General features: G+C 38.9%; 1 protein-coding gene across 3 annotated transcripts in view; it reads left to right on the plus strand.

Moving 5' to 3' along the window:
- Positions 1-24,091, plus strand: part of Arhgef9 (Cdc42 guanine nucleotide exchange factor 9) — a 374,830-nt gene that overhangs the window by 93,035 nt on the left and 257,704 nt on the right. Inside the window, exons 1-3 of one of the 3 annotated variants that reach the window (XM_048797207.1) lie at positions 7,655-9,236; positions 15,476-15,620; positions 20,945-21,039. In XM_048797207.1, coding sequence (XP_048653164.1) covers positions 7,686-9,236; positions 15,476-15,620; positions 20,945-21,039 — 1,791 coding nt within the window. In that variant the 5' untranslated portion in view covers positions 7,655-7,685. Of the gene's footprint in view, positions 1-7,654; positions 9,237-15,475; positions 15,621-20,944; positions 21,040-24,091 lie in introns of those variants that run through there. The other 2 variants (XM_048797206.1, XM_048797209.1) reach the window with 2 other exon arrangements.

Consider the following 24,091-nt stretch of genomic DNA (forward strand, 5'->3'; position numbering starts at 1 on the left):
TATATATATATATATATATATATTTTGATATATGTAACAATATATTTTGATATATGTATACATGGTGAAATGACTAAATTAAGCTAATTAACATACCCATTGCCTAACAATCTTACCATTTTTTTGTGTTAAGAACATTTAAAACTACTCTCTTAACAATTATCAAATATTCAATGGTAGATCACTTGACATTATTCCCCCTAACACATATTTTGTATCCTTTGGCTAACTTCTTCCTAATTATCACCTTTTTTTCCAACCACCCCCTCAAAAATCACTATCCTACTGTATGAATTCTAGTTTTTAAAACTCCACAAATAACTGAGATCATGAAGTAATTATCATTTTGTGCCTGCCTGGCTCATTTAACTTAACACAATGTCTACTAGGTTCATTCTTATAGTCACAAATGACAAGATTTTTTTTTCTTTTTTTTAAAAGGTGAATAGTATTCTGGGGTTTGTGTGTGTGTGTGTAGTGTGTGTGTGTGTGTGTGTGTGTGTGTGTGTGTATAATTTTTCTTTACCCATTTAGCCATTGATAAACATTTAGCTTGATTTTGTATCTTGGATATTGTGAATAATGCTGCAATTAACATTGGAGTCCAGATATTTCTTCCATGTACTGATTTAATTTATTTTGGATATATACCCATAAGGGAGATTGCCGAGTCATTTTTAGCTTTTGAAGAAGTTCCACATTGTTTTCCGTAATGGCTCAACTAATTTACATTTCCATTAATAGTGTACAAGATTCCTGTTTCTCCACATCCTTGCCAAAACTTGTTATTATTATTTTAATTAGTTATATATGATAGTGAAATACATTTATGCACTTTGATATATCATACATAGATGGGATATAATTTCTCATTTTTCTGAGTGTACATGTTTCAGAATCATATTGGTCATGTAGTTACATATATACATAAAATAATAATGTCTGTTTCATTCTACTGTCTTTCTTATCCCCACATCCCCTCCCCTCCCCTCCCAACACTTCCTTCTACCTAAACTAAGGTAATGCTATTCTTTCCTAGTGCCCCCTGCCTAATTGTGAATTAGCATTTGCATATTAGAGAAAACATTTAGCCTTTGGTTTTTGGGGATTGCTTTATTTCACTTAGCATGATATTTTCCAACTCCATCCATTTACTGGCAAATGCCATAATTTCACTCTTCTTTAAAGCTGAATAATATTCCATTGAGTATATATACCACATTTTCTTTATCCATTGATCTATTGAAGGACACCTAGGTTGGTTCCATAGTTTAGCGATTGTGAATTGAGTTGCTATAAACATTGACTTGGCTGCATTACTGTAGTACGCTGATTTTAAGTCATTTGGGTATAAACCAAGGAGTGAAATAGCTGGGTCAAATGGTAGTTCCATTCCAAGTTTTCTGAGAAATCTCCATACTGCTTTCCATAGTGGTTGTACCAATTTGCAGTACCTTCAGCAATGTATGAGTGTACCTTTTTCACCACATCCTCGCCTGTATCTTTGATGATTGCAGCTGTGACAGGAGTGAGATGAAATCTTAAGAGTAGTTTTGATTTGCATTTCTATATTTGCTAGAGATGATGAACACTGTTAGAGCCTGTAAACAAGTCTGGATGGCGCCTGGCATTTTGCCAGAAGGAGTGGTTTGTGAAGTAATGCCAGCGAGCCATTAAGTGTGGAGATTTCTTATTGGTTGACTGCTGTATCTAATTTATGTTAATTAAGATAAGCTGTGTGGAATGTATAAATACCTCTGTTGTCCTACAATAAACGGCTCCTACTCCTGCTGTATCAATCTACACAAGTTGCTCGTCACCCCCCCAGTTATTTTGCCCAGCCAGCCGGGCTGCAGCAGAACACTTTTTCATATATTTGTTGATCAATTATATTTCTTCTGTGTCTGTTCAGTTCCTTAGTCCACTTATTGATTGGGTTATTTTCTTTTTTTGGTGTTAAGTTTTTGAGTTCTTTATATATCCTAGAGATTAATGCTTTATCAGAGGTGCATGTGGTAAAGATTTTCTCCCAATCTATAGGCTCTCTCCTCATGTTATTAATTGACCCCTTTGCTGAGAAGAAGCTTTTTTAATATTTGAATCCATCCCATTATTGATTCTTGATTTTACTTCTTTTGCTTTAGGAGTCTTGTTAAGAAAGTCAGATCCTAGGCCAATGTGGTGAAGATTTGGGCCTACTTTTTCTTCTATTAGACCCAGAGTCTCTGCTCTATTGCCTAAGTCTTTGATCCACTTTGAGTTGATTTTTGTGCAGGGTGAGAGAAAGAGGTTAATTTTCATTTTGCTACATATGAATTTCCAGTTTGTCAGCACCATTTGTTGAATAAGCTATCTTTTCTCCAGTGAATGTTTTTGGCACCCTTGTCCAATATGAGATAACTGTATTTATGTGGGTTTGTCTTACCTGTATCTTCTATTCTGTACCATTGGTCTAAGAGTCTATCTTGGTGCCAATACCATGCCATTTTTGTTACTATAGCTCTGTAGTATAGTTTAAGCTATGGTGTTGTGATGCCTCCTGCTTCACTTTTCTTGCTAAGGATTGCTTTACCTATTATGGGTCTCTTATTTTTCCAAATAAATTTCATGATTGCTTTTTCTATTTCTATGAAGAATACATTGAGATTTTAATAAGAATTCCATCAAATCTATATAGCACTTTTGATAGTATGGCTATTTTTACAATATTAATTATGCCTATCCAGGAGGATGGGAGATCTTCTGAGGTTTTCTTCAATGTCTTTCCTTAGTGTTCTATAGTTTTCATTGTAGAGGTCTTTCACCTCTTTTGTTAGATTGATTCTGAGGTATTTTATTTTTTGAGGCTATTGTGAATGGAATAGTTTTCCTAATTTCTCTTTCAGTGGATTCATTGCTGATGTATTGGAATATGTTTGATTTGTCGTTGTTGATTTTATACCCTGCTACTTTGCTGACTTCATTAGTTCTAGAAGTTTTCTGGTGGAATTGTTTGGATCTTCTGGTTAGAGAATCATGCCAACAGCTAATAGTGATAGTTTAAGTTCTTTTCTTTGTATCCCTTTAATTTCTTTCTTTTGTCTAATTGCTTTGGCTAGAGTTTCAAGGATGGTGTTGAATAGAAGTGGTGAAAGAGGATATCCTTGTCTTGTTCCAGTTTTTAGCTGGAATGATTTCAATTTTTCTCCATTTAGAATGATACTCATCTTGGGTTTAGCATATATATCTTTTACAATGTTGAGGTATGCTCCTACAATCCCTAGTTTTTCTTTTGTTTTGAACATGAAGGTGTGCAGTATTTTGCCAAATTCTTGTTCTGCATCTATTGTGAATTGAGTTGTTTTTTTTAAAGTATTTATTTTTTAGGTGTAGATGGACACAACACAATACCTTTATTTTTTTATGTGGTGCCAAGGATCGAACCGGGCCCCACCCATGCTAGACAAGTGCTCTACTGCTGAGCCACAATCCCAGCCCCTAATTCTTGTTTTTAAGTGTATTAATATGATGAATTATGTTTATTGATTTCCGTATATTGAACCAACCCTGCATCCCTGGAATGGATCCCACTTTATCATGGTGCACTATCTTTTTGATATGTTTTTGTATGTGATTTGCCAGAATTTTATTGAAAATTTTTGCATCTATGTTCATTAGGGATATTGGACTGAAGTTTTATTTTCTTGATGTGACTTTGTCTGGTTTTGGTATCAGGGTGATATTAGCATTATAGAATGAGTTTGGAAGGGTTCCCTCCTTTTCTATTTCATGGAATACTTTGAGGAGTATTGGTTAATTTTTCTTTGAATATCTGTAGAACTCGGCTGAGAATCCATCTGGTCATAGGCTTTTCTTGGTTGGTAAGCTTTTAATGGCATTTTCTATTTCATTACTTGAAATTGATCTGTTTAAATCATGTATGACCTCCTCATTGAATTTGGGTAGGTCATATACCTTTAGAAATTTGTCAATGTCTTTGATATTTTCTATTTTATTAGAGTATAAATTTTCAAAATATGTATTTCAGATGTGTCTGTTGTGATATTTCCTTCTTCATCTTGTATTTTAGTAATATGTTAATATGTTAACATGGCCAGGGGTTTATCTATTTTATTTATTTATTTATTCAAAGAACCAATTTTTTGTTTTGTCAATTTTTTCAATTGTTTGTTTTGCTTTGATTTCATTGATTTCAGCTCTGATTTTAATTATTTCCTGTCTTCTATTGCTTTTGGTGTTGATTTGTTCTTCTTTTTCTAGGGCTTTGAGATGTAATGTTAGGTCACTTATTTGTTGACTTTTTATTCTCTTAATGAATGCACTCAATGCATTAAATTTTCCTCTTAGTACTGCCTTCATAGTGTCCCAGACATTGTGAAATGTTGTATCAGTGTTCTCATTTATCTCTAAGAATTTTTAAAATTTCATCCTTGATTTCTTCTATTATCCATTCATCACTCAATTGTATATTATTTAGTCTTCATTTGTTATACTAGCTTCTATTTTTTATTTTATCATTGATTTCTAATTTCACTCCATGTGGTCTGATAGAAAGCAAGGTATTATCTCTGTTTTTTCGATTTTACTAAGAGTTGCTTTGTGGCATAAGATATGGTCTGTTTTAGAGAAGGATCCATGTGCTGCTGAGAAGAAAATATATTTGCTCGTTGATGGATGAAATATTCTATATAGAGAATATGAAATATTCTATATGCCTTAAATTAATAAATCTTTTGTGGTTTCATATGAATTTTAAGATTTTTTTTTCTATTTATGTGAAAAAATGTCATTGGACTTTTCATGGCAATTGCATTGAACCTGTAGATTGCTTTGGGTAGTGCTATGGTTAATTATGGTTTGTCCCATTCAAAACTTATATTGAGGTTTGACTGTCATTATTGGCTGCAAGGGGAGGTGAGGCCTTTAAGAGGTGATTAGGTCATTAAGAAGGATTAATGTCTTTCTTTCAAGAGTGGTTTGTTACACAGCAAGGCCATCCCTCATGTTTTATCACTTCTGCACATGCCTACTTTCTCTTCTTTTTTTTTTCTCACCAGAAGATGAGCAGAGTCTGGTACCATGTTCTTGAATTTCCTAGTCTCTAGGACCATCAGCCAAAATGAATCTTCTTCTTTATAAATCACCCAGTTTCAAGAGTTCTGTTATATCAATAGAAAACAGACTAAGACAGGTGGTATGGACATGTTAAAATATTATATGTTCTAATACATGAATATGGAGCATTTTTCCATATATTTGTGTCTGATTCTTTTTTCTCATTGATATTTTATAGTTCTCAGTATACAAGTCATTCTCCTCTTTGGTTCAATTTATTTCTAAATGTTTTAGTGATTTTGTAAATATGATCTTTTTTTAAATTTTTTTCAGATACCATGATTTTCATTAGCATTTTCTGTGCCTCAGTTTCATCCTGTCAAATGATGGATGGGGTAGGTGAGGGGATCTCAAAGCTCTTGCTGACATTATTTGCACTTAGATGCAAGGCTGAATTTTTTCATGTTATATTCTTTTTTTTTTTTTTTGGTTTTGTTTTGGAATGCACTTGGAGTAAATTCCAAAGGAAAGGGCTATGGCTGGGTGGACAACTGGGGAAAGTAAAATCCTGATTTAACTTGCCTAACTTGGGAAGGCTTTTTATAGGAAGATTATCAGGTATGGTGAGCATCTCCCACCAACCCATTCTTTCACTATGCCCTACTATAGGCCCTGATACTGATATTTTGTGTCCAGATGCATTTTAGGAAACACATCCTGCTCTTATTACCAAAAGAATTCGTGAGGCAGGCAGGCAGACTTATATATGGACCATCTTCTGTATAAACCCATGTTCTAAAAAAGGATATAGTATATTTAAGAGCATGGCCTCTAGATCCCCACTTCTGCATTCAAATCTCAACACCATTACTTAGCAGCTATGGAGAATGTAGACTAAATCAATTGAGCTTTCTATGTCTCAGTTGGACTATCTTTAAAATGGAAGTAGTAGTATCTACCTCATAGAGCTGATGTGAGAACTAAAAATATAAAGAACTTACTGCACTGTCTGGCACTTATGAATATTAAAATCTTATTATCCTCAGCCTACTTGGAGGAAACAGAACTCATGGATAAGGATGCCAGTGTAGTACAGAGATAAAGACTCTGCCTGTCCTAGGAGGCAGTGGGACTACGGCTTCTCTTCTTGGCCTGCCATGGACTTGCTGTATGATCATAATCAAGTGTGCCTACTTTTGGTCCCATTTTCCCAAACGAGCTCATCTTTCAGGTCTCTTCCAACTTGAACATTTTCTGAATCATTCTCTGTAGGCTATTCACATACATACAGGAAGGACACAAGGTAAAATGCATCATCCTACTGCTCCCTTGGCTGTGTGACTTAGGCAAGTAATATGTCTTCTCTGGATTCCCAGTGCCTTTCTGTAAAATGACAAAATGGATTTCTGAGGTATGTTTCAGTCTTTTCCTTTTTGGCTTAAAAATATCAAGTGAAAGTTAGCTATGAAGAACAGAGGAGGAACAGACACCTCTGAGCCTGGTGAGCTGGTTCCTAAGAAAAACCACCAAGAAAGCAGAAGCAGTCAAGTCATCATCTGTCAGCTTGATGGTTTGATGGGTCTGCCCTCTCCTCTTGGTCTCCTTCTTAGCAAATTTGTTTTCAGACTGTGCAGGGCAGAAGGGCAAAGGGCACTGACTATATGGAGAGAGAGACTCCATCAAAAGAGAGCTCTCATTTCTGGTCCCAGCTATTCTGGGAGGTATTCTTAGGGGCCATAATCACCTCTTTGGTCTTCTGCCCAACCTCCATTACCTCCCAGTCCACTATCTTCTCCTTTATTCCCTCCAAGCTTTTGCTGCTGCTGTGCATACACCTATTAGGGCATGTATAATATTGGCTCAATTGTAATAGTTTGTTTACATCCACAGGTCTCTCCCAGTAGCCTGTGAACCTGGATGACTAAGTGTGTATGTCTGACTCATTTTGGGATCCAGCATTTAGCTGGAGGATGTTTGCTTGAGCAGGTAATCTGATAGGTGAGTTCTCTCAGGCTGGATTCCTGAGTGAATGAAGGAGCAAACGCTAGAGGGAAGCATGGACTGGATCCCTACCTGCTGCTCCCTTGGCTTTGTGGCTTGGGCAAGACATATGTCTTCTGAATCTCAAGTGCTTCCCTGTAAATTGAGAGAATCAACACACATATTTCTGAGGTACCTTTTAGCCTTCTCTTAGTTTTTTTTTAATGCATTTTCCTCAGTTGTCATAGTCTGATAATAGCTTTAAGTTATGCCCTTCTCAATTTTTTTTTGTATTTAAATGGCAATCAAAGCTTTCCTTGACACACAAACTGTAATCTTGGATCCAGATCTTAAACTAGTGGGTCCAAAATAATGAGTTTTTGCTTTGTAAAGGTCTTCAAGATTTGGCACTCCAGTTGTGATAAAGTGTGTTCTATGTATTTGATCATTACGAATCTATAAAGTACCCTGTTTTTAGCCTTGCCTAACCTAGCACTTCTCTCTCTCTCTCTCTCTCTCTCTCTCTCACTCTCTTTCTATCATTAATATTCTTTCTCCTTCCCTCACACTCCCTCTTTCTTTTCCCTCTTCCTCCTCCTCCCTCCCCCTCCCCTCCCCCTGTGCCTTGGTGGCCCATTCCTGCTGTGACCATGGAGACTCTCAGCATCTGCCGGACTGCTTCCTTCTCAGAGCTGGTGCCCAATGGCTGCCAGGCTCAGGTCTTCCCAGACCCCCCTGAGGTAGAAGGCTTGACTAAGGAGGTGAGGCTGGAGGAGCTAGAGGGATCTGAGCAGTGTATCCAGAGAGACATGAGTCCCAAGGAAGAGAGTGGTTGGAACAAGAAGAAGACAAAAGTCAATAAGATCTGGAATTTTGTGAGTCGCAGAAAAGGAGCTTCCAGCCAGAGGAAGCGACCTCAGTCCATGATTTTGCTGGAAGACATCTCCAGACCATCAGAGGTAAAATCCAAAGTCACCTTCATGGATCGAATGAAGTCATTCAGGAGGTCAAAGACTTCTACTGGGGCCTCTAAGAATACTCCCCTTAGGAGTAGCAAGGTCCAGGAGCCACAGGAAGCCACAGGTGTCTACAGGATACGGAATATTGAGGATGCTCTAAAACCCTTCCGCCATTCCTATGCAGGCCACATTGAGGGGTTGGAGCCTTTCCTTGAAGATGTGCAGGGGCTTGTGCAAGCACCCAAGAGGGAAAACCAGAAGGTGCTAGCCTCTGAGGATTTTGGCATCCAAGTGGAGGAAGATTTCTGGGAGGAGGAAGAGGTTCCTGGGCACTTCAGTAGTGACAGACAATGCAGAAGCTACCTGAAAAACATGTCTCCCAGGAGTCATGAGGCCCCTTCTACCTGGATAGAAGACACCAGAATCCAGGAGCTTGAGACCACCATTGAGGGCTCCACCTTGGAAGGAGACACAGAAGGCATCTATGAGGAGAGCCCTGGACATCAGCACAGAGATAAGATGGCTCCATTCAGTGTCGTTGTCAAATTCTTCAACAATATGGCTGAAGCGGCCCGCAAGTGGCGGTCATTCTCCCGTGAAGAGCCACAGTTGGGCCGCCGCCACCGTGAACCCTACTGCAGCGATGGCTTCATCCTGGAAGGCACTACCTCCCAAGTCTCCTTCCCACTTGATCTGCCCTGCCAAACCACTGAATCCAACCTGTGGGGCAATGCTATGGGAAGGTGCCGACGCCATCACCGGAAGGCCCCACACACTTCATGCACTTTTGAGATGAGCGTTGAAGGTGAGGAGATTCCTGGTCAGGCTCTATCAGGTCCCTGTGATGCTGCCACCTCTTCTATGACCTCAGCAGTCTTCAAGTTCCAGGATAACCCAGTAAAGCAGAAAGGCCACTGCCACGGCAACTGCCATACCTCCACCAGGGAGCACTCCTCCTCTGAGGAGCTTGACGAAGACACAGAGACTGTGGTCAGCTTCCTCAAGGAAGAGGACAGTTCCAGAGAGCCCCCTAAACTGGGTGCCTATGCCAAGAGGTTCACCACTGAGGCTGTCATGGAGAAGTTGGAGGAGAGGCCCAGTGAAATGAAAGAGCAGGAGGAAAATTTGGGACCAGAGGAGTCCAGCCAGGCCAGGAAGCCCCAGAAGCTTGAGATGGAAATGGGTGCAGGGGATGCAGAAGGCAAAGCCACCAAGGTCTGCTCTGGAGTTTGTCATTCTCAGGTAAGGCTGGCTTTTCCAAATAACTATTTGAAATATTTGGGACCCAGAAGCCAGCTCAACTCATACCTCATACCCCATATCCCACCATCAGCCAGAGATGTCCTGAAAGGAATGCTCCTAGCAGTCAGGTGCAGGGAACTTGACTGATCCTGAAGCCCTGAGAATAGTAGGAATATGGCCATGGTCATTTAATTATGTCTAAGGGAGTCATGCTCTCCCATTTTTCTTAGGTTGTGAGACATTTCCCTGGCTTTGTCCGCCTTCTTCCTTCCCTTCCCCTCCAGCAGGAAGTAGATCTAGATCCTGGGCTCCAGGGGAGCCTCTGAGCTGTGACAGAAGATCTACATTTGTGTCCTAGCTCTGTGCTCTGTTGTCTATATTATATTGAGATAAATCCTTTCATCTTGCTGGATCTCAGTTTCCTTATTAGTGCAGTAGGCTGCGCTTGGTGTCTTTAGGTACTTTTCTAGTAACAACACCCTAAATTATTTGACCTGAAGAATATAAACTAAGGACAGTCCATTTATATTCTTCTCCCATAATTTATTGAGAAGAGCTTCATATCCAGTATCTGGCAGGATACTGTCATGTATTATTTCCATTTAATTCTTACACTAACCTTGTGAAATAGGTGGGACTATCCTCATTTTACCAGTGAGGAAACTGGAGCTCAATGTGACTTATCCACAGTCATGCAGATTGTGATAGAATTTGAGTTCAAATTTGAGTTCTTAATTTTTTTGTGTGTGTATGTGCTGGTGATCAAACTCAGAGCCTCCTGCATGCTAAGTCATGCACTCTACCACTGAGCTACATCTCCAGCCCCAGGTTCTTATTTTTGACTTTAAATCAAGTATTTTATCTGTTGTTTCCAGGGGACTTAATTTGAGTAGTAACAGGCAGCTCTTCAGCATACCCCTACTCAAGGATGAAAAAATAAATATGCTAGAATTATTGTGGAAGGAATGTTGAATAAACACTAGAGGGAAATCTGACTTTGAGCCTGAAGAATGTTTTTATAAGGAGACATGATATCCTTTCTCCAGATTATTTTAGGGCAAAAGTATTTTTTAAAGAATAGTTAATTAAAATTCTTCTTCATTATGGTAGGGTGAAATGGATTACCTTTGTAGAGCTGTTTCTATCATCTCTCCCATCCCACTTTTAGAGCATTTGGGCCCAATCAGGACAGAAGCAATAGTCCTGTTTTTTGGAGAAAGGCATTAATATGTTTACAAGCATTCTCTTTCTATATTTTTCAGTTATGGTAAGCTATAAAACATAAATATTGGAGTTATACTGTGGAAGTAATTTTTATTGCAGTGGTTTTAACACCAACAATCAAACAAGCAAGCAAATAAGTATACCAGGTTACTCCATTAGCTAACAATTGCAGTCGGGCACTGCATGTCCAGGGTCACCTATAACCTGGAAGAGGGTCACAGATGGACAAATTACATTCCTAGTGGGCCATATATGCTAGATGCAGATGCCTTGTGGGATCTTTAAAAGCACAGGCTTTAAAATTACTAAGGATTGGATGTGAGTTGCCCTCTCATTTGTGAAATGGGTTTAAATACTGCCTACCTAAAGGGCTGTTGTGAAAAAAAAAAAAACAGTGTATGTAAAGTATGCAGCCTAGTACTATGTACAATGCCCTTGGTGGATATCTACAAAGTGGTAGCAATCACTACTACTACTACTACTACTACTACTACTACTGAAATTTGATAAATTATAAATAATTGTAAAAGAATTCAAGAGAGTAGCATATAGCAGTAAGCTGATTGGTACTGTTGAAATAATAGTGTCTGAAAATCAGGTAACACTGGGTTCTAATTTCATTTCTGCTCATGATCAGCTTTGTGACCTTAGTCCAGTTTCTTCCTCTCACTGGAGCTCAGTTTCTCCATCAGAACAATGTGAATTTGAACCAGACAGTTCCTGGGGATCTTTTCACTAATTCTTGCCTCCAATCTAAACTTATAATTAACTCTTTAAGTTCAGTGAGAGACTGGTCACCTCCTTTTTGCCTAGTGGTTTCCTAGTGGCTCTTCTCTGCAGGCATCCTATGCCCTCTGCTGGTTTCACAGAGATACTGTCTAGCTTTCCTTGGTGTTTAAAACACCAGCCTAGCCAGGCCAGTAGTGCATGCCTATAATCCTAGCAGTTTAGGAGGCTGAGGCAGGAGGATTGCAAGTTCAAAGCCAGGCTCAGCAAAAGCGAGGCACATTAAGCAACTCAGTGAGACCCTGTCTCTAAATAAAATACAGAAAAGGGCTAAGGATGTTGCTGAGTGGTTAAGCACCCCTGGATTCAGTTCCCTGTACAAAGAAAAACACAAAACAAACAACAACAACAACAACCAGCCCAGTGAAACTGCAAAAGTGGAGCAAAACAGCTGTGAATGTGAGGGACATCGGTGTAGGTCAGGGGTCCTGTTGACCATCTGGTTCATTCACTTCATTTTACAGATGATACACATTTTACAGATGATTTACACTGAGTCTGAGGGAAGGGAAAGGATTTCCTCTGACACACAGAAACTGGGAGCCAAATAGGATATGAAAATTGTAGTCTCATCTCTGCCACAAATCTTACCTTCCCTCTGGGTTTTAGCAGCTTTCTCTGCCAGTTGAAAATTCTCATCCTCACCTCAGGCATCTCTCAGGTCTCTAGTGAGGCTAAATTGGGATATTGGATATGAAAACAATACATTGTAAAGTAGCAATGCCCACACATTGCATTCAATTATTATATGAAAATGTAACTAAAAAAAAATTGATAATGGCCCAGGCTCTTCTGCATTACTCAGAGCAACAGTGGGCTTTGGCTAGCTTCTTTTGGAGTGTTTTTATTTTTGAGGTGTACTCATCCAATCTTTCAGAGCTAGAAGCTCCTGAAACTGACTGTTTTGGCCCAGATTTGGCTGTGGTAAGCTCTATCACTGCAGCTTTAAGGTGAATGATGTTAGAGGAGGTGGGACACATTTCCAGTTCTAATGGGTTATGTGTCTATAAGTTGCAATTTGCACCACTTCCTCTAACATCATCAGAGATTGTGAATGGGTCTCATTAAGGGTCTCCAAGCCTCACTCTATGTACGTAGAAAATGGGGAGAGTAATACCACTAATTATAGCTAGAATTTACACAGTGTTTGTTTTGTGCCCAGACACTGTTTTCAGCATTTTACATATATGAACTCAATTTTTTTTTATTGGTTGTTCAAAACATTATAAGGCTCTTGACATATCATATTTCATACATTAGATTCAAGTTGGTTATGAACTCCCAATTTTACCCCAAATACAGATTGCAGAATCACATCGGTTACACATCCACATTTTTACATAATGCCCTATTAGTAACTGTTGTATTCTGCTACCTTTCCTATCCTCTACCATCCCCCCTCCCTCCCCTCCCATCTTCTCTCTCTACCCCATCCACTGTAATTCATATCTCTCCTTGTTTATTTTCCCATTCCCCTCACAACCTCTTATATGTAATTTTATCAAAACAACTACCTTATGAGTCAGGGACTAGTTTTGAAATGGGGATGATAATAATATCTACCCTATAGGCTTGTTTTAAGGATGAAATGAGTAAATACACAGGAGTACTTATAACAGTGCGTGGTCAAGAGACATTGTACAATAAATGTTAGCTATTGTGTTCACTATTAAAAGCACATATCACAGGAAAGGACTATACCTTAAGCCTATCATTAGCTAACACCTTAGTGGGAATTAGTAGAATACAAATTATATGAGGAAGAGGAAGAATGATAAGACATGACTTTATACTTTGCATAATTCTTTCCAGTGCATAAAGTGATTTGTAAAACTTCTATAATTATAAATATTATTATCATTATTCTCATATTACAGATGATAGGGCATGACATACAAAGAAAGAAAACATTGGATTTGGAGTCAAAAATCCTAGTTGTAAGTCCTGGATCTTGTACTTTACCAGACATGTGACTTTTGATAAATCATTTAACCACTTTGATTTTTTAAAATTTATTTATTTATTTTAATTAGGTATGTGACATCATAATGCATTTTGATTTATTATACAGAATTGCAGTGCAACTTTTCATTTCTCTGGTTGTACATAATGTAGTGCTGCACCATAGGTGTAGTCATATATGTATCTATGGTAATTTTGTTTCCTTTATTTTTCTACTGGAGATAAGAAGTCCCCTCTGCTTCCTTTCTAGGTAATAAAGAATATTATACTTAGTATATCAAATACTATTTATAACATAAATATTATATCAACACTATATGCCTTTAATTCTATTATTTCATTTGAAGCCCCAGTGTTCCTCTCCCTTCCAGTGTTGTTTTGGTCTTATCACCATTATCTCATTTTATTAAGCTTATGCCTACAAATAATACTCATATCCATGCTCAGAAGTAGTTAAGGCAGTGGCTACTGTCTCCGTTGTACAGATGAAAAGACTGAGCCTTGTCTAAGGATATACAGAATGAATCGGTGGTAGATGCAGAATACAAGGAGTTAGACTTTTGGCCAGTGCTGGTTCTATATAGCCTCTTACTTCATACTGGAATCCTGTGAGAATTATCAAGTTCACTTTCTTCAGTCTCTTACCTGCTGCCTATTTTTAAGCTGGTAGCACAATATGTGCTCTGTAAAAGAAACAATAGTTAGGTTTGCCAACCAAATTGCCAGCCACTCTTGCCTTTTTCCTCTGTCCTCCCTTCCTTCAACTCTTATATACTCTGGATGGGTCCAACTTTTCCTTAATTTAGTATGGGCCTCAGTAAAAGTACATAGTTTGACAATATACTGTATAGTTAGCCTCTTACTTCTACGTATAATAAAAATAATTCAAGGGCCCAGTCCCTTTCATTGCTGGGCTTCAGTTTTTTTTTTTTCCTCCCATCTGTTTCATTGTGGGGAGATCAGATTTTTTGATTTGTAAACTTTCCAGTTCTAATGGTTTATGGGTCTGGAAGGCAAAGTAAATAAGTTAGGATTAAGAGGAGTGGTTAAAATCAACCCTGAGACCATGCCATTAGATACATACAGAGCTACTGTCTGAAGCTCTGTTTTCAGTATGACCCAGTGACTGTTGCAAGAATGGACTGAATTGAGAATTTGTCTCTGCCCAATTGCTAAACTAATTTCCAAGGGTCATATAGACTGTTAACTGCTACTTATATCCAATCTTCTTATGAATAAGTGACACGGGTGGAAGAAACCTCTACTGTTTCCATAGTGACTTAGGAGCGTTGGGGAGGAATGAAGGATGTAGGCACCAAGGTGTTATTTTCATGTTGTCTAGAAATACAGTATAGCAGGACTGTAGTCAGATAGACTTATCACTTATTAGTTGTATGACCTTGGAAAATGCATTTCCCTTTCTAGCCTTAGTTTTCTGACTGTAAAATGGGCTACTGTCTACATTGTGAAGTAGTTATGAATAATGAGATAGTATGGTAAATAGGATGATTTATCAGAGTCTCTGATATATATCAGATACACCACAGAGATGCCATAGATCTTGGTTCCTTTCCATGTTTTTTACCTGGAGGTCAAGATTTTGGAAAATAAAAGGAGTTGGGATGAAGACAGCAGGCTATGTTGATGGTGAGTAGAAGGACTTGGGTTTGATCTTAGCTAAGATGTGCTTTTGCAAGGGAGCATTTCTCTGTCTCTCTGTCTCTGTCATTCTTGTGTGTGCATGCACACACACTTGTTTTTAACAAAGTACTTTATTATGTGCTTTACTTGTATTATCTCATTTCCTCATCCCTGCAACTCTGAAAGGGACATACTCTGACTATTCCTTATATGCAAAGGAAGAAAGTGAGACTCAGAGAGATGAATCATTTGCCCCCCAGATCTTACAATGAGTAAATGATAAAGTCTTGCAAATGCAGAACCCTCACTCCTTGTATCTCAATATAAACCAAACACACACACACACACACACACACACACACACGCCCTAGAAAAGAGAAACAATGACTGTTATTTTCTTTAAACGAGTTGCTCGTTTTTCATTTTTTCCACTCCCTGGTATCTTCTAAGCTCTTGGTATTTGAGTATTTGCTTGAATTTATTAATGGCACATGTTCACCCTGCTTGTATTTGGGGCCTGGACCAAATGACATTTCAAAATGGAAGCTCTGACATTTAAGCCAAGTGCTGGCTTGCTCCTCACTTCTATTAAGTAATTCTATTTGGTTGTTGTTTGGTTTTTGCAGGCCTTATTTCCCCCAGCTGAACCGTCACCAAGGACTCCACCACTCAAAATCCTTTTGGAAAAATGCCACTCTCTGCCCATCTCACAGAGTATCCCTGTGGAGCTGGACCAAGTGGGCTGGAGGAGACCCATGATGCTTTGCACTGGTATGTCTTTTATGCCCTCTCATTAGCATCTGAAATTCATAATTTAGCCATGCCTTGTTATAGAATTAGCCCTTTTTTAAAAAAAAATCTGTCTAGTTATACATGCACACAATATCTTTATTTTATTTATTTATTTTTATGTGGTGCTGAGGATTGAACCCAGGGCCTCACATGTGCAAGGCAAGCACTCTGCTACTGAGCCACAACCCAGCATAGAGTTAGCTCTTTCATGCTCTTCTTTTAAAATGCCAATATCCCCATTTGGATGCCCTTTAGCTCAAAGCCCTTGCGAATCACAGTCTTCCCAAAAATCTCTCTTTTTCCCAGGACCTCTGTTCCTAGTACTTTCCAGGCTTCGGGATATGCTCCAGTTCTTGCTCTGCTCTCCCCGCTTCACAGTGCACATATATATACCATGTTGGCCTCAAAGGGACCTGTCTTACATAATCCTCACCTCCATGGGGTCATCCTAGTCCTGTTTCTCTTGATTCTTACCTCACTTTCTAGGGGTCCTGGGTCCTTCATTTCCTTCACTGACTACCAATTATGGGAAACTCCTCAAAGCTCAGGGCAGCTTCATTTAACCCACTCAAAACCCAAGACTTTCCACTCCAAAACCTAGTTACTTCCCAGAGTTTCAGAGTGGGTCATTTCAGACTCAGCCCACTAGCTTTGCCTTCCAGGCTCTTCTCACTCACAAGTAAAGCTACGTCTTCTGCCACATTGAGGGGAAATCCATGCTCTTGGATGCCTGTGCTTTACACCATATCCTAACAGGCTTCAGGCCTGTTTCTAGTCCTTTTTGCAGCAACAAAATTAGTATGAATGCTGATGGTAACTAGGACCATGTACAATTACTTTCCAAAGTCTCTAAAAGTTCTGAGAACTCCAGTCCTGTTTCCCCATACCACAATGTTCCCATAACCCCAAAGGATATAAAGCTGCTCTGAACCTACTCCTTTTCCTATTTCTTCCTTTATTCATTTTACTCCACGTGTGAGGGAAAATGGGTTGCCTTGTCTTAGAGCTTATCTCTCACCTTTCCTTCCTGGCTTTGCAGGAAGGTAGAAATAGCTGATTGGATCTTCTGTAGCATCATTACCCTCAAAACTCCCTAGAAGCTATGAAGGTAGTAAAAGGAAAGAGTAAAGAATTTTGAGAACAGGGAAATCTGATCCTTCACAGTCAGAACTACAAAGGTCCTAAGAGTTTGAGTGGTCCTTTTGCTTTACAGATGGAGAAACAGTCTCAAAAAGGTAAAGGGATCTGCCTAAGGTCACAGAGTCAGTTATGACTGAGGGCTTTGGTATCCTGAATTTCCAGCATGAACAAATGATATTTTTCTCCAGTTTTGGTGTGGAGTCTTAAATACTCGGCCAGGCGCAGTGGTGCACACCTGTAATCCCAGTGACTTGGGAGGTGGAGGCAGGAGGATTGCAAGTTCCAGACCAGCCTCAGCAACTTAATGAAGCCCCAAGCAACAAGAGACCGTGTCTCAAAATAAATTTTTTTAAAAATATTTTTATTTGTTGATGGAATTTATTTATTTATTTATTTATTTATTTATTTATTTGTATGTGGTGCTGAGAATCGAACCCAGTGCCCCATGCATGCTAGGCATGCACGCCACCACTAAGCCACAACCCCAGCCCTCAAAATAAAAAATTTTAAAAAGGGCTTTGGGGAGCTGGGGCTGGGGCTGGGGCTCAGCGATAGTGCACTTGCCTGGCATGTGTGAGGCACTGGGTTTGATTCTCAGCACCACGTATAAATAAATAAAAAATAAAGGTCTATCAACAACAACAACAAAAATATTTGTAAAAAATGGGCTGGGGATGTGGGGGGGATACCTGGGTTCAATCCCTGGTGTTCCCCCCCTCCAAAAAATATATATATGTATACACACACATATGTGTGGATATATATGCATATATATACACATACATATATACATATATGTATGTGTATATATACACATATACATGCATATATTTATGTATGTGTATATATGTATATGTGTGTGTGTGTGTGTGTGTGTGTGTGAGTGAGATATGGGATGTCAAGGCTCTGGTTCCACCCAAACTCACCTGCAGTGTAGTTACTACCCCTTTCCGCTCCTGTGAAGAAACTGCAGGAGGTGGATATAAAATAAGCCATTAAGTCAGCAGCAGATGTCTGCCATATTTTCTAAGTCTCCTGCCTAGGAGTCTCCTATAATCCCCTAGGAAGTCAGGTCAGGGGGCCTATGGCAGAGGAACTGGTCACAGTTGTTTCTCCCCTCTCTCCTTTTCTCTTAGGAAGCAGACCCACCCCCTGGCAATTTAGAGGCTTTTGAGCAGCTGCTAACTCCCCGCCCCCACTGCCAAGTGCATCAGATAGACTCCCACACAAGCCTCCTAATTGTTAGAAAGAAATAACAGCCCCTTAGGGTGAGGGCTCATCAGGGTTAATAGTCCTTACCATAGTGACTGCTCTGGGCTTATTTATAGGCCAAGGGTGGGAAAATGTATCCCCAACTTTGGTTTATGTTTTGGCATCACCTCAGCAGCCACTCTCACCTTTGGGATATAAATGGCTCCCACATTACAGTTCTGCTTCTCAAGGTCCCCACTAGACACTTGAGTCTAAAAATATCCCTGGGAAACAGGGTGACATCAGGACCCCATTTAGAAAGCTGGTTGTCATCCAGTTCCTCTTCTGTCTCTGATTCTGCTAGTGATAGGATCTGAGGACCACATTCAGATCGTGATTAGTATTTGATTTACTTCCATCTTGCTCAGGACTTGAAGAACTTCATTTCATTTTTTACTGCTGGATTTCTGCACTTCCATCTGCCTTCACATACACTCTTACCAACACTTCCCTCTAAGATTCTAACCTGGAGGTTGCCAGAGCAGACCATTATAATAGAAAGAGGATCAACTTTGGAGTTGGATAGATCCAGTGTCAAATTTTTGCTCTGCCACCTTAGGAAACGTGCATAAGATCTCTGGTCCTCAGTTTCCCCATCTGGGGAGTGGGATACTGAATAACATCTGTCTCACAGGAGTGTTGTGAGCACTGAATGAAATAGAATTTATGAATGTGTGAATGCTGCAGCACAGTTCCTAGCATACAAAAGTGCTCAGTGATGGCAGGTTGCTTCTTTTCTCCACTGTCCATCATGTGCCTAAATTTTTTTTTCCATATACATACATACACCACTATGGAGCTCAACCTGGATTTTACTACATGAGCTTCTCCCTCTCATTCATTCTTTTACTCACTCTTTTGCACATTCAACAGACATTTATTGATCAAGATTGGAAAGTGAGTGGATTTTGTTTCCTGACAACTTAGAGTGATGGAAAGAGCAACAGTTTGGAAATGAGATATACTTAGATTTGAATTTTGCTTCTGCTACTTAATACCTGTTTTACCTGGAATAAGTCATTATACTTCTTTGAGCATCAGTATTCTTTTTTTAAATATAAGCCTAATTTTATTTTAAGGGGAAAAATAAAATGTATTTACATATATAGAAAAAGGCCTGGAAAACTTTCACCAAAAGAACATCAGTATTCTTTTTTTATCCTTTTTAAAAATTTATTTTTATTTATATATGACAGCAGAATGCATTACAATTCTTATTACACATATAGAGCACAATTTTTCATATCTCTGGTTGTATACACAGTATATTCACACAAATTTGTATCTTCATATCTGTACTTTGGATAATAATGGTTATCACATTCCACCATGATTAATAATCCCATGCCCCCTCCTGTCCCCTCCAACCCCTCTGCCCTATCTAGAGTTTGTCCATTCCTCCCATTCCGCTCTCTATCCCACTGCAAATCAGCATCCTTATATCAAAGAAAACATTTGGTATTTGTTTTTTTGGGGATTGGCCAACTTCACTTAGCATTACCTTCTCTAATTCCATCCATTTACCTGCAAATGCCATGATTTTATTCTCTTTTATTGCTGAGTAATATTCCATTGTGTATATATGAATGTCAGTATTCTTATATGCAACTTGGGATAATCATTTGGATCTTACAAGCAAAGCTGTGAGGATTAAAAGGGCTAACAAACATGAAAGGCCTTATGAGGTGAGGTGCTATACAACTAGCCTGAAATTATAATTTTGGCAATACAATAAAACAATTAGAGGTAGGAATATGTCTTTTATCTATCCAGGTACTTTGCATTGTCTTTAAATACCTATAGATGCCACTATTAGGAATCAAGATTTGTTTTCCTCATGAAATGAGGGGTTCTTGTATTTGGAAAAAAAACAGAATATCAGAAACAGTCCTACTGTAAGCATACCCACACACGTCACCCCACATATTGTCGGAGCTCTGCTCAAACCACTTGAGGCTGGGCTGACTCAGAATCCTGTTTTGGAAGTAACATTCAAATCATTTCTCCCTGAGACCCTGCCCTTCTCAATAGGGTTGGCTCTGGGTTAGTATTGATCTAGAGAGTTGTAGGGTACAACTGGAAGAACCTAACACCATTTGAATGAACAACCATGGAACAATTAGAAGAATTTTTAAGCAAAACACTGGTTTCTGAGCAGGTAAGAGGAAACTTATGTATGTTTACTTATTTGAATATTTCTATGATAGTAGTACCAATTTAATCATGTTTGATAACTGAACCAGGTGTCAGGAGACATGAGGTCTATTATTGGGTTTCTGTAGATACTTCTGTGTAGTGAATTATAACAAACCCCTTTTGAGAACCTCAGTATCCTCATACTGGAAATGGAAGCAGTGCTGTTTGGCTGCTCTGAGAACACAGATTTCACTTACTAATTGCATCTGATTAGATATATGCTTGGTTTATCCTCCTACTCCCTGGTTTTTGGACACATCCACTGCTCACATTTCCTCTTAAGGGGTGGGCTACAGAAAAGGATGAAAATTTGAAACTATTTATGTTGTTCTGGGGAAGTGTTAGGAGAGGCAAGAAATTTGAGCTATTGTGTACTTTAATTAACCAGGCTATACATGTAACCTAAGACTTCAAGGTTACATGAAAATTGTCCAGAACTGGAATTCTTTCTTTATAATTCCAGACAAAGAGCTTGAGGTTCTTCTTTTCCCAAGAGCAATTTAAGTAGGTCTGGGGTACTTCAGATACTGGTTTTGAATTGAGTACTTTTAGCTAACTTTCTATCACTAAATTTACATGAGCATACCCTTCCCTCCCTTCCCCCTTAAGCCCTAATGCTGGTGGGTCTGAAAGATGGGCAAAAGTGACCAACAGTCAGGGCTCCCCAAAAGGAGCTGGGGTCTCGACTCAATCTAAACAGCACTCTCTTACCACAGGTAACTTGGACCAGGGCTCCAAGACTCTAGAAACCTGCAAGAAAATTGGTGGATACTGGAAGCTGCAGAGACCAGGAAACAAGCCAATTAATGAAGTAAGTCCCCTTTCTTAGTACCTTAGTTCCTCTAAGCTTCCTTTTCCCTGCACATATTACATGTATTGGTGCTTCTAGCATGTGTAATGGAAGAAATTTATAAATGGGGTTTGGAGATATTTTATGGCTATATAAAAGATGGAAACATTGAACTTTTTCCCCTGGGATTAATTTTTGCATGAGAATAATCAAGGACGTTTTTGTGGTTTCCATGCAGCTTGCTGCTTCTGTTGTCTTTGGCTGCCTTTGCTGTAGCAGATGGGGGAACTGTTACATTTTAAACCCTGGGTACTTTGGTTTGCTTTTATTATATCCTTTAGGTTCATGATCATCTTCAGTGCTAACTGGTGACATATTCATAGGCATTCCTTGTCATAAATACCGACATAAAAAACTGGCACTTAGGATTTCAGTGTTAGCAGGATTCTTTATACCTGTGCCTGTTGGGCACTATATGGACATTTGTAGCTTTCTTGCTATAACTGTGAATATGTCTGTCTGTCCACGTATGCCTCTCTGTGTGTCTTTGTACATTTCATGCCTGTTAAATGCTTCTTTGGTGCATGTGTGGGTGTCTTTCAGTATGACTACAATGTGTTCTTTCTTAACTTTACCCTCTGCTGCTTCTATCTATCTATATATCTTTATGTCTATCTATATATGTGTATGTATAAGTATATTCATACATACATAAACACACACACACTCCTTTTTGTCAGATTTTATCTTTGGGTGTTTTGACGTGCTGCTTTTTTGTAAGTGTTTGATTCTGTAGACCTTTTCACTTGCATGCTTTTCCTTGAAGATGTCTATGAATGCCTGTTTTCCTATGAGTCTTTATTTCTGCATAGTCAGTATATCTGGGAGCATGTGTTTGGGCACATAGGTTATATTTCTATGGCTAAGCCCTGGTGAGCAATAATACCGGTGAATGCAGCTTTCAGAGGTGTCTGGCCTGGTGGCTTAGCATTCACTACCATTGCCCTCCAATTTGAATATGCCCTCTCAGAAATAGATTCACAGCAGTTTAGGCCTGTTTCATGACAGCACACATTTAGATATCTTGGCCAGGGATATGTGTCATGAAATTGAAGTTTGTTGGTTTTTCTGTTGTAGTTTAAGAGTTGCAAAGTGAGGCCCACAAGAAATCTTTTATGGTTTTGGATTCTTTCTCTCATTATCTTCCCTCTGCTGAGTTTCCCTTTTCCTAGCCTTCCCACTTAATTTACTTGGTCCAGAGTTAGGCTGGTCCACTCCTCTCATGACAAAGGACACCAACAGACTCTTCTGTACACCTGTTTACATTTTAGCCATGTCTTTATTTTAGGCTTTTTTTTTGTACTGGGGATTGAACCCAGGGGAGCTTTACCACTGAACTACATCCTGCTGGGCTTTTTTTCAGTCAGAGAACAAATGATTGGCTTCCTCTTAATTAGAAATTTGTGTATGTTCAAAGATGGCAATTAGGCATTTGTGATAATATTCTTTCCCAGGGTAAGCCAACCTTTGTAAGACCCTTAGAGGTAAAATCCAAGGAAGTGTTTCCAGTAAGATAAAATATCCAGTGGTTTAGGGGGCTACTAAAAAGACTATAACTGTTAAGAAACAGTTTTGTAGTCCTTATCAGCCCTATAGTAATATTGTTATTACTAATATAATAAAAGTATATGTGTCATATGTAATTATGTGTAATATAATATTACTATAATTCTATAAAAAGTAATAATAATACTAGTAATAATAATAGTTCATATCTCTGTGGCATTTGAAAAATTATTTCAAATTCAATGTTTCATTTGACCTCATGGCAATGCTGTCAATTAATCTCACCCCTATTTTGTAGATGAAAATTCTGAGGCTCAAAGAGGGGACATCTTACTAGTAAGTAGTATAACCAGGAACCGAACTCACTGTATAATCCTAAATCAAAAGGCAGGGCTTTTATCTATGCTATCTTTCATGATCCCCAAAAATCCATAATTGTAAGCAAAACAGTTTTTCAAGGGATTGAGCCAAGGTAATTGAAAAATAATCTAGTTATGTGATATTCAAGACTTTTTATAAGGTGGAATTTGAGCTGGGCTCTGAAAGATGGGAAGGTTGAAATAGACAGAGCAAAAGGAGATGGCCTTTTCAGACAGCAGGAGCTATATAATATATCCCTGTCCCCTGGGAAGAGTCATTTCAAGCTGGTCTCTTATAAACAGTTCTAAGAGTGAAAGGGAGCCACTCTTTTCATGTCTGTAAACTTTACAGTTAAGAGAGTACTTTTGCACATATAATGCCTTTTAATTCTCACAGCCATCGTGGAAATACTATGTTACTTCCATTTTCCAGGTAATGAAGTGAGGCTGGAAGGAAATAAATTTATATCAGAGGCAGTTTAGACTTTCTGTGGCCCCAAGCCAGCAGCTTCATGCCCATTCCATGGCACAATTAGGGAAAATGGCAGGGTATCTACAGTAGGTTTAAAAGCATATGGATCTATCCATATTCTATCCCTACCACTCCTAATATTTGCCAGCTTTTTTAGGGACACATATTTATTGGCTTTGGCCTTGACAGGCTAGGCATCAGTTGATGATCTTATCAGGAAAACCTGCTGTGGCAGTCCCCCACCTTACCAAATCAAGGAGCTCTGATGGGAACACTCTGGAGGTGAGATCAGCACTCAGATCCCCAGCAGTCTCAAAGAAGAAAGCTGCTGTTTTGGGCTTCCCCTCAGTTCTTTTCCCTTGTGCAACCCTTATGTGTCACCTGTCAAAACGCCAGCCACACTTTCTCCCAGTAGTTAAAATTAGCCAGCCTCCTCTTCTCCCCAAGGCTATTCTAAGAAAACATTTTCAAAAGGAAGTTTATTAATCAGATGAGGAGGAGAAATTGGTTTATAGGAGTTGGCAAGTGTGAGCCTTGAGATTCAGGATCTAGTTATTTTTCCTTGTTCCTAAGTTTTAGGCAACAAAGTCTCTGGATCTCATTGAAATTTGGCTGTTCATAGTAGATATTCTGATCATAATAAGTGATGAACTTTTTAAAGTGCATCCACACCTAC

The sequence above is a fragment of the Marmota marmota genome, unplaced genomic scaffold (genome assembly GCF_001458135.2).
Source record: "Marmota marmota marmota unplaced genomic scaffold, marMar, whole genome shotgun sequence".
Classification (NCBI taxonomy): domain Eukaryota; kingdom Metazoa; phylum Chordata; class Mammalia; order Rodentia; family Sciuridae; genus Marmota; species Marmota marmota.